Below are 11,336 nucleotides of genomic sequence, written 5' to 3'. Positions count from 1 at the left end.
ACTGTATCATGACCTCCTAGGTGTCCCCTAATTGAGGAGTGAGTAAGTGTGTGTGTGTGTGTAGGGGGGGGGGGGGGGTGATCGTAAAAGCTGCCCGCCTCAGCTGAGGAAACGGATCTCTGAGTGGTGCTGTAAGTAAGCCCGGGTTTGCGGTTCATATCTCTGACCCTGACGCAGCCCGGTAGCTAATCACTGATTAAACATTTAGCTCCTGCTGGAACACAGCCAGGGCCTCAGCCCTGTTAGAGGCAACATGTGGGCCGTACAGTACAGTGCATGGCCTTTTATTACAGTAATATACAGTACATGGCCTTTTATTGCAGGTAGATGGCCCTGCCGATTCTCACTCCATCTCTCTCGAACTCTGTTTTGGCGACAGGTGTCATCCGAGTTTCTCTAAACTTTTCCCTGAGGTGTTTGTTCGTTCTCGTGTGTAGCCCATGCAGAAGTCTCCTCTCCTCCCTTCCCCTCTCCTCTTTCTCCTCCTCCTCCTCTTCCCCTCTCGCCTCTCTCCTTCTCCTCTACCCCCCAACCTCTCCAATCTCCTCTCCTCTCTCTCCTGCTCTCCTGGGGAGCAGAGTGTCAAACGGATTTGCTAAATCCCAGGTTATTGAGTGCTGGTGTCCCCCCCTCCCAGGGAGAGGTGCAGACACTGGGCTCTGACCCGCAGAGCACCCCCCCCAGGGCCCCACTGACTCCCTCCGCAGCTGTTTTCAAATCCAACACTTGTTTCTGATCACCCCGTGGCCCCCTGCGGGTCGGCTGGGCTCCGGGGGTGTAGGGGTTAATTCCGTCCGCGGAGAGTGTCACCAATATTGATCGTTCTCAGCGGCCGTTAAAGGGATAGTTCAATGAAAATATCAATAGTTTTACCTTAATCATCACCCTCTCATTTGTTATTTCTACCTCTCCTCCTGCTCTCTCCTCCTCCTGTTCTCTCCTGCTCTCTGCTCCTCCTGTCCTCCTGCTCTCCTGTCCTCTGCTTCCTCCCAGGACATCCGTCTCCAAGCTCTCTGAGACAGAACTAACGCAGACTGAGCCCTCAATGTGAGCCATAATTGGAGCCCAATTTACAAACCATATCAATTAGTGCAAGGCCATTAACCTTTCGTGAGAGGTCTCAATTAAGCTGTTTTAGGACCCAGTGTATGGGGCTGGAGGACGCCTTTACCTTAGAACAGGTATATTTTAGAACCGGCTTTTCCGGGCAGCAGCAGTGAATAGCCTTGAAGCGCCACGTAGTTACTGGATGCTTTACGAGTATAATTATAGGTTTGAATGAGTGATTGTGTAGGCTCATACTGGATTAGATTCCTTTCTTTGACATGCAGCATTTAAACGGTGGACTATTTCAGTTTTAGCCCACAAACCTTCGAATTGTAGAAGACTCTAACAAGCTAATTTTCATTTTATTCGATGAGCCTGGTGAAAAGTGTAGATTTTGTGGTCGTAATATCGCCTTTGTGCATTTGAGGAATGAGGCTTATTTTTATTTTTTTTATTTTTTTTTACAAGGTTTGATTTCTTGAAAGGTATTCCGGAGCGCGCGTGCTCTCCATATGCTTTAGTCAGCCCATTCTAATAAGTTAAAGCGCACGGCAGTGTGGAAATAGCACCTCGCCACATCACCAACTTTATCCTTCAGGAAATTCTTTCACCAAAAGTTGCATCAATTACCAGCACAACAGGCCCTTAAAGCATGTCTTTAGTTCAGTTCATAACACCGGAATATTGTTCTAAATAATCATGTCTAATCGCTGGTGAAATTGTCACCTAAACCTCAACCCAGGGACCCACCTGTATGTCGCGTGCGTTTTGGAGACATCTCCATTTTATTGCTCACGCAGGAGTAAATCATATCGACTTCTTCGTGATTGAAAACACATTTTCTTAATTGTTATACCACTACAAGCTTTAGTGCTGTTGTGTAATAATTCCGTCTGTGTATTTATGTTTAAGTTAATTCAGGAACGTCGCAGAGAAAAACGCTGCATAGCCTACTTTTGACCATTGAACTCTTTTTGTTATTGGTTGATTTAATTGGCATGTTTAGCAGCAGCGTGTCTGTATACAGAAAGCATGTTTAATGAGCATTTCATATGATAAACCCCGAGGCGTTGAGAAGCGCTCAGCCCTCTCTTTTCACCGCCTCACCGTAATGAAGCGAGACGCGGGACTGGACAAGATGCTTTCTTCTCGGATTATTAAGAGAGTGCACATGTCCTCGCCTGTATGCGCTCTGGGTGAATTGGTGCTTAGCGTTATATTGTAAGCATTCAGACCATGAATATTCATAAATGGTTGGTGATATCAGGCAGATCGTTTGAACAATATTAGTCTGACATTTGGGTACCTTCCCATAACCACTTCTGAGACGGATTCTCTCCGAGCGTCTCCCAAACGGCTCGCCCTGTGTTTGCTTACAGCCCTCCCTCCTCCAGACCTCGGCTCCTTATCCTTTTCATGTGTTCGCCTTCAGCTGGTCTAAGTGGGCCGAACCTGGAGAAACCTCCATCTAGGTCTCGTATTCTTTCACACAGGAATAATCAGCCGTGTGCCAAAAGTGTCCCTCTTGTTTTTACGCGTGCCAGTCACCTGCCGCCTCGCCCGGCCCTCATTCTCTCCCCGCCTTTCTCTTCACAATTCTTTTGACTTTCAGCAGTCTGTTTCCCCAAAGAGATTGGGATTGGGTACATATTGAGTTCCCTTTGTCTTTCAAGGGCTGTTCTAAGCTAATTAAATTTTGTCCTACCAAATAAAACACATCTCTTTCGTCTATTAAATTCGACCGTAGCTTTCCAGCCCAAATCCTCTATTTTACCCTTAGAAAAAATCCACTGTTCATTGAGTCAAACCTATTGAAAAACATTTGCAAATCTCCATTATTCCTGGATTTTTGTTCCCTTCTCTTCTCACAAAAGCCACGGGAACAGATTGATGCTTTGTGCAACTGAACCGAGAGAGCGAATGTAAGCGATGAATGCCAAATAAATTACGCACGGACGGCGGCTCCGTTTCTCTACACAGCGTAGTCGTTTGCCTTGTTTTATGTTCAACAGAACTCTAGCCTACTTTTAATAACATACACGCATGGTTTTTAATGCAATATGGAGTCTTTAGGTTACCGACAATCCCCCATAAATTGGGCTATAGGCCAATTATATTATAGAAAGATATTCTCGCTTCCCTTAATCTAAGTGATATTTGGACCATATCGTACCCTGTTACTCTTTATTGAGGCCTATTAGTGTGGATGCCGGTGTATTTAGGGCGTTGATGCCACTGGCTGCTCGCGGATCATTTAGGAGTCAGGGGTATAGATATAGGCTATATATATCTCCACGTGCCCCGGAGCTTGAGGTTTCTGACATTATGTTCAGTTTAGCGTCATTGTATGTTTACAGTGAATAATACTGTAATTCACACCGACACAAAATGACCAGGCTATTCATTAATCAGTTTCAGATACTTTTTAGCCTATTACTTTTCCTTAGCCAACCTATGTTTTTTTCGTGATTTACATTAAACAACAATTGAGTCGTGGAACGTATCCTAAGATGTATGGGGTTATCTTAAATTAATTTGTTGTCAATATAGCCTCAACAACATATAGAATTTCGTTAAACAATTCCTTTTTTTCTATTTTATTTTATTTGTGGACTTAATTGGAACAATGAGGCCTTCTCTGTTGCGTTTTAATTCGACGCAATTCATGCAGAAAAGGCATAGGCTACGCCATTAATAGAATTTCTGAAATGCGCCTAATGTTTTTTTCTATGGTTTATTCATTTGCTTTAGCTTTATATTCCTTTGGATAAATCTTCCTCGTCACCAAGTAATTCTTCTTTTCAGTTCATGTCTGAATTGCAAGTGCAGAGAGCAATAGCCTACATGTTTAATAAAATAAATCAGTCTCAGTGTGTACAGATCCTATTGAAGAAGAGAGAAAAACCCCAGAGAAAGGTTTTTGGAAGATGGGGGATCCCCTTAAAAAGCAGCTGTTGAGCAGTAATCTGTTTTCCTGCCCTGTCACTCACCTCGAGCCCTCGTCACCGTGTGGCAGGCAGCCGGCTCAACTCGCGCGCCTCTCTTCATTTTCATCTCATTTCATGTCCCCCTCTTGTCAGATCGCAACCTTGTCCAGACCCCCCCCAACCATCCCCTTGTAGTTATCCAAATAAAAGATGAGTGCCATGGATGTCAAATTGCTCTCAAAACACCGTGGAAGATTGATTTGCGGCACTTTCCTTTCAGCTGACGTTATTTAGCGACTGGCTGAATAGGAGCCCCGCGCGCCGGCCTGGAATAAAGATGTTCTCTCCGCGTGAGGAGCGGGGATGCGGCCCACTCTCTCTCTCAGTCTGCCAGTCCTGGAAAAGACACAGAGCACTCTAATGCGAAGAGAGTGAAGCAATGACACCACTAAACTGTATAATGATTCATAAAAACACGTGTAGCCTAATAACGTAATAAAGCTAGGTTAAGGTATATTGTGAAATGTGATTTCAATTGATTTAATTGAGCATTAATTATGCTCTAAATTATGTAGGCCCTACATGAAAAGTGGAGAAAGTGGTAACTTTCTAAATGAACGGGTTTTATTTTATTATTATCATTATTATTATTTTAGGAGTGTGGAGATTTCTGATGGGCAGTTAACTGTTCTCTTTTGCTTTAGTTTATTCCACTCCAAATCATGTTTCCTTGTTGTCTCTCGGTTGACTCATTATTTTGTGGATATATATTTAGAGCAACCTGGTCTCACTCGGCAGACGGCAGAATTCGACGTATGTTGCCGTCTATATATGACGTTTGGAGGCGATGGACAAACGTCGAATTCTGACGTCTGCCGGGTGAGACCAGGTTGATTTAGAGAACGACCTCTAGAAGTTTAGTTGATCAAATGAATTGTTTCGGACTCAGTATTGGTCCTCTTTAGTGGAATCATAGACAAGGCCTCGCCTACTGCCTGAAGGGATGTAAGGCAGAAGAAGAATGAAGTCAGACTAAATTACAGGTCCGCTGATTGATTTCAGTTGCTTAACTTGCTTTTTCTTGTCATGTTTTGTCTGCTGTTTCTCTTGGTTTGTTTTTCCGCCAATCAACGTTTTGCTGCGTGCTGCAATGCCAGCCCCAGAACAATGTACCAGAGGGATGCATGTGGCGATGTGCGCTTGGAGAGCTTGTTATTTTAGTGGCTGCAAGGTGGTTGTTGCTGTAAGAACATTGTCACCCCCGTTAACAGACCCTCAACCCCCCATCTCTCTCTCTCTCTCTCTCTCTCTCTCTCACTCTCTCTATCCCCCCCATCTCCCCTCTCTCTCTCTCTCTCTCTCTCTCTCTCTCTCTCTCTCCCACTCTATCTCCCCCCCCCCTCTCTCTCTCTTCTAGACACAGACACACACACACACACACACACACACACACACACACACACACACACACACACACACAAGGAGGTTATAAGAAAACATACACACCTCCCGCGGGTCCACCGAGGAGGGGCCGCTCGGTGGAGAGCGTGGCTTCTTCTGTAGAGCACGAGCCAGAATAGAAGGGGAGGGTCATTATTAGATCATTAGAAAGGCCAGATCAGCGCTATATAAAAGAAACCCGGGACGTGGAAAAGGCTAAACATTTCCAAACTACAGCCAGCAGAGGAGGACGTCCTTGAACAAAATATATAAAACACTTTTTTAAATCATATTTTTCGGTAGTTCCAAATTTCGATTTTATTATTATTGTCTGTTAAAATCAACAGGTGGACGTCTTAAATTACGCACACCGATTGTTCTGCATTTTTACGCACAACTCACAGACTCGGTATCATGGGCTCGGTGCTGCCCGCTGAGACGCTGGTCCTCAAGTCTGGATTTAAACAACAGAGTTTGTCTCTGGCCGAGATCATCACTTCGGACATTCTTCACAGCTTCCTGTACGGCAGGTGGAGGAACGTGCTTGGGGAACATCTCTTTGAAGACAAGACGAGCATCAGTCCCAAGACCGCCTTCACCGCAGAGGTCCTGGCGCAGTCCTTCTCAGGGGGTGAGACACTAGTTAGCTATTCTTTCAATAATTCAGACGTGTGTTTTGACTTTTGTATCTTCATGCATTTATCCTTGAAAATAAAATGCTCAAGATGTTTTGAGATTAATTTTACGCCTTAAAAAAAACAAAACTAATAAAACATGACCAACAGGTTTAGCCTAAACTTTCAAATAGGCTACATTGTAGTAGACTTTAGTGGATATAAATAATACATAAAAATCATATATATATATATATATTGTCCGCGTGAGAACAAAAATTGATCCACATTCTCAAACCAACCAAGAAAACGTCTACTTTTTCTGGTATGATTCCATATTTCCCCTCCATTTAGCGCATTAACCTCCTCGCACCAGGGACCCACCTCGCCTATTTAGAGGTTCCTTCAGCGTGTAACCGGTTGTGACTTAAAGAGGGGTATTAAATTCATGTGCTTATCGCTGTGCTTGACCTGGGAAAGTTTCCCCACGGACCCGGGACAATAAAGGGAAAGAAAGCCGCCTTTCTCTAAAACGTCGCGGGTTTTTATCCTGTATTCATCAATCTCAGAACAGCTTCTCTCCTTGGCTTTGGCAGCTAATGCGCGCCCATACCTTTCTCTCTTTCAGGCGCCTTTATAGACCGGTTGTTCCTCTGTTAATAACCCGTGAAGACTAATTCTATTGCTATTCACATCATGTCAAACGCCTAATCGCCTTTTTTTCTTCTTTTTTTTTTGAAATTCCTGGACCTTTTAAACAGATTATCATTTCATTCACTCTAAATGTATTGCTACAAAGTTCTTAAAGGGATAATGAATTTGGAATTAGCCATTTCTTTTTCACTTGCATTAATGAGTGTTGGAACCCTGTACTCTAAAGCAGAACAAATCGCCGTAGCCCATTCAGGAGGAGAAAGGAGCGTTTATGCTCGTGCTCTGTAAGTGCGGCTCATAGAACATTCCATCGATTTTCACTTAGGACGAGGACACATACCAACAGGCAACCAGCGAACAATGGACAGGCTTTTTGATAGCACATTAAACATAGTGTGACACTTGTGACAATAGCCCAGGGTGTGTTCCCATCTGGGAAGGCTAAATGAATAGTGTCTTTTTTTTTTTGATGTATTGATTTTCAGCATCAAGTGCAATCCCATGAGAGACGACCAGAGGCCATAACCCTTGAGTAGAATATATGACATGAAGTGGATGTCTATTAGTGTGACTGTGCTGACTCTTCTCCTCCTCTCTCCTCTCCTCCAGAGGTCCAGAAGCTGTCCAGCCTGGTTCTGCCCAGTGAGGTGATCATCGCCCAGAGCTCCATCCCCGGAGAGGGCCTGGGCATCTTCTCCAAGACCTGGATCAAGGCGAGCACCGAGATGGGCCCGTTCACCGGCAGGGTCATCTCCCCCGAGCACGTCGACCTCTTCAAAAACAACAACCTCATGTGGGAGGTAAATAGCCAACGACGGCCTCTCGTTGTGACGAGCGTCAGCCTGTGCGTACGTGCATACAGGTGTGTGTGTGTGTGTGTGTGCGCGCGAGTGCGACTGGGTGTTATATTCTGGTCGCGTGTATTCCCCCAGGTGTTTAACGAGGACGGCACGGTGCGCTACTTCATCGACGCCAGCCAGGAGGACCACCGCAGCTGGATGACTTACATCAAGTGCGCCCGCAACGAGCAGGAGCAGAACCTGGAGGTGGTCCAGATCGGCAGCAGCATCTTCTACAAGGCCGTGGAGGTGAACTAGCTCACGGGGGAACACCGGGGGGCGCTATAGATCGAAATACACTATGCCGTGCCAGGCGCCCACCTGCAAATCACTTCCCAGATAGCAAGCGGATCTGGGCCATATATGGGCCGGAACTAAGCCACAAGGGCCAGATCTGGCCTGTATATGGCCCAGATCCGCTTGCTATCTGGGTTCTGGGCGGTGCAGCTGGCTAAAGTGGCGTTAGTAGTAGTAGGAGGAGCTTTATTGATCCTCCAATGAGGGGGAATTTGCAGGAAATGATCATTTTTTTTGTAAGTCAGTGGACCCAAGATCGGTCTAGCCCGGGTCACAGTGCACAAGAGAGAAAGCAATACTAACCAGTTGCTGTCGTCGTCGTCGTCGTCGCTGTTGATGTTGGTACTAGACCTCTCTGCTGGCTGTGCCAGTGCAGTGTTGTGATCTTGTCTTCCCATGTGTCTCCTTTGCCAGACCATCCCTCCAGACCAGGAGCTGCTGGTGTGGTACGGCAACTCCCACAACACCTTCTTGGGCATCCCCGGGGTCCCTGGCATCGAGGAGGACCAGAGCAAGAAGAGCAAGACCGGTCAGTCTGGCTCACACAGACACTCCATTCACGAGTCACGCACAAAGCTAGCGATAGGATGCCGTATCGCCGAAGATAGGCGTAGCACAACCTGTCACAGCAGATCAATATTCCGCTGTAGCTTAATAAGTGTGGCGGTCATCGTGTGTCTGGGTGTCAGGCTGTTTTAGGAGCAGCAGGAGAGGGATAATCTCCTCTCACCTCCAACTTGGTCGTTTTTAGCAGACGCTTTTATCCGAAGCGGCTTACAATGCTTTGAGCAAGTGTTGGGGTTAAGTGCCTTGCTGAAGGGCACAATGGTAGGCAATGATTGTCAAGTGGTGATTACCGAGATCTCACCTTTCAATGCGTTCTCGTATTCTCCTGAAGGCCTTAAATCCATCAACTACCATCTCTTCATTTGCAGGGTTCTCCTATCCTATACAATGCATATTGATGTTGAATAGTTATTGATTATTGGTTATTGATGGATCGGTCCATCCTCCTTCATTCACTGCCTATATCACGGACACAGTCACAGTCATCCATGATCAGTCGGAATAAATAGATAAGGATCAAATTGACAGTCTACTAGACTACGGAGAGTAAATTGCCAGTTTGGGAACCTTTAATGTCTAGCTGCGTCCCTAGGACTGGAATGAGGAACTAATTAGTGGTGATAAGATATTGTGACATCAAGCGATTACAAGAATTCCAATGTACCTGTACCCGTACTGGTTCTAGATGGCGAGAATAAACTTTTTATCCTATTCTGTTCTATTCTGTTCTATTCTATTCTATTCTATTCTATTCTAATCTATTCTATTCTATTCTATTCTATTCTATTCTATTCTATTCTGTTCTATTCTGCTCTATTCTATTCTACTTTATTCTATTCTATCATATTCTATTCTATTCTATTCTATTCTATTCTATTCTATTCTATTCTATTCTATTCTATTCTATTCTCCGCTCCCCAGACGAATTCCACCTGTGCGACGGCTCCTCTTCCTCCTCCTCCTCCTCCTCCTCGGCGCCGGTGCCGAGCCGCATGCGTTGCGTGATCTGCCACCGCGGCTTCAACTCACGCAGCAACCTGCGCTCGCACATGCGCATCCACACGCTCGACAAGCCCTTCGTCTGCCGCTTCTGCAACCGGCGCTTCAGCCAGTCGTCCACGCTGCGCAACCACGTGCGCCTGCACACGGGCGAGCGTCCGTACAAGTGCCACGTGTGCCAGAGCGCCTACTCCCAGCTGGCCGGGCTGCGGGCGCACCAGAAGAGCGCCAGGCACAGGCCCAGCGGGGGGGCGGCGGCGGTAGGGGCGGGGCTCCAGACGCACTCGCCGCCGCCGCTGCCGCCGCCCCAGATGAACGGCGTGCACCATCCGCACGTCGGCACGCTGGTGCACCACATCCCTACTATGGTGCTGTAGGAGGGAGGGGAGGGAGGGGGGGGGCGGAGACACAGGTAGAGAGGTAGGGAGGTAGGCTGACAGGCGGATGGACACACACACACACACACACACACACACACACACACATACACACACACACACATATATATGATAGACCTTGAATGTGAAGAAGAGATTACGACCGTCCTCCCCGGTCACTTATTGATCGCAACCCAACGAGACCGGAGACCACGACGCTCTCGGGGACTCTCCGTCCATCACGACCGATGTGAGCGTCCACCGGGTCGTGTTTACTCACACAGAGAAACTGAAGATGACAACACTGTACAGTGAAAGGTTTTTATAGTTCACGGGGACTCACAGCCCTGTGAGTCCAGCTCTGAACACTTGGAAGCTTCTGCCTCATCGCTGTACGGGGCAATATTTGTCTTCACAGTGAGCAGTCTAAACATAAACTAGGTAATCATTACAAATGCTGTATCCTGTCCAGTTCTGTTATTTTGGGTTTGCATGCAACTTTTCTCCATTATGAAGTTGTTGTCTGTTTGTTTGTTTATGCCACAAGGTGGCAGTATAGAGCAAGCCGGCATGTGCGGGGATGACTCCATAGCTTTGTGGTGGGAGGATATTCACTGATAATTGCCTTGTGGCCCATTTTAATTCTCACTGATCTAAGAAGTTTTGATAGGTGAAAGCGTGTCACACAGCTGACACTTCGTCTAATCCAGTCCATGTCAGATCAGGGATTTCTCAAAGGAATCTGAATGGGTATATGTATTTTCAACTTGAAGGATTGAAAGATAGTTATTCAGTGATTCAGTCTGAACTCCAATGACCTTAGGCAATGTTGTAACCCAGTCAGGGAATAGAGGAGTTAATGACATGTAAATATCTTATATAAAATGTACAAGCCTTGTAAATATGATATTCATAAGATGTGCTCTATTTCCAGAACTATTGAACAGTCACTTTATCTCTGTATATATAACTTAAATGATAGAACTTGTAACAGTCTATGAAGTATGCTATGTTCACTGATATAAATTACTTTGTATTTTCACCCAGTGCTCCAAATAAATGATTGCAAAACCTTTATTGTCAGATGCAACCTCTTTGTGTGTGTGTGTGTGTGTGTGTGTGTGTGTGTGTGTGTTTGTGTGTGTGTGCGTGTGTGTGTGCGTGTGTGTGCTTGCGTGTGTTTATGTGTGTGTGAGTTTAGGAGTCCGCATGTTTTAAAAGTATTGATTTTCCTGTTTAAATCAAACAGCCATTTTCACAGCCCAGTTTGAGTAAACTCACCTTTGTGACTGGGGAAGCTGAGTAACACAGACCTGCTGGACCTGCATACTCCCAGACACACACACACACACACACACACACACACACACACACACACACACACACACACACACACACACACACACAAACCCACCTCATATTGAGAGGTGAACATTTCACATATCACACATTTCACTGTGACTGTACACCGTACATTACATGTGACGAATGAAAAGGAATCCTGAATAAAAAGCCATCTTGAATATTGCCTCACACACATCTCAGGTCCAAACCCTCTGTACCTTTACGGGAAAG

At 45.8% G+C, this 11,336-nt stretch overlaps 1 protein-coding gene across 1 annotated transcript; it reads left to right on the top strand.

Moving 5' to 3' along the window:
• Positions 1-5,828: 5,828 nt before the first annotated feature.
• prdm12b (PR domain containing 12b) lies at positions 5,829-9,761 on the top strand (the record flags this gene model as incomplete). The annotated part of the gene is made up of 5 exons (XM_084439483.1): positions 5,829-6,045; positions 7,292-7,482; positions 7,615-7,770; positions 8,233-8,347; positions 9,307-9,761. The coding sequence occupies 5 exons, from the start codon at positions 5,829-5,831 to the stop codon at positions 9,759-9,761; spliced, it is 1,134 nt and encodes a 377-aa protein (XP_084295609.1).
• Between the last annotated feature and the right edge of the window lie 1,575 nt (positions 9,762-11,336).

This window comes from Borostomias antarcticus (assembly GCF_949987555.1).
Source record: "Borostomias antarcticus genome assembly, chromosome: 6".
Lineage (NCBI taxonomy): Eukaryota > Metazoa > Chordata > Actinopteri > Stomiiformes > Stomiidae > Borostomias > Borostomias antarcticus.
Note: the sequence above shows the minus strand (reverse complement) of the source record. Positions and strands in the feature narration are given on the sequence as shown.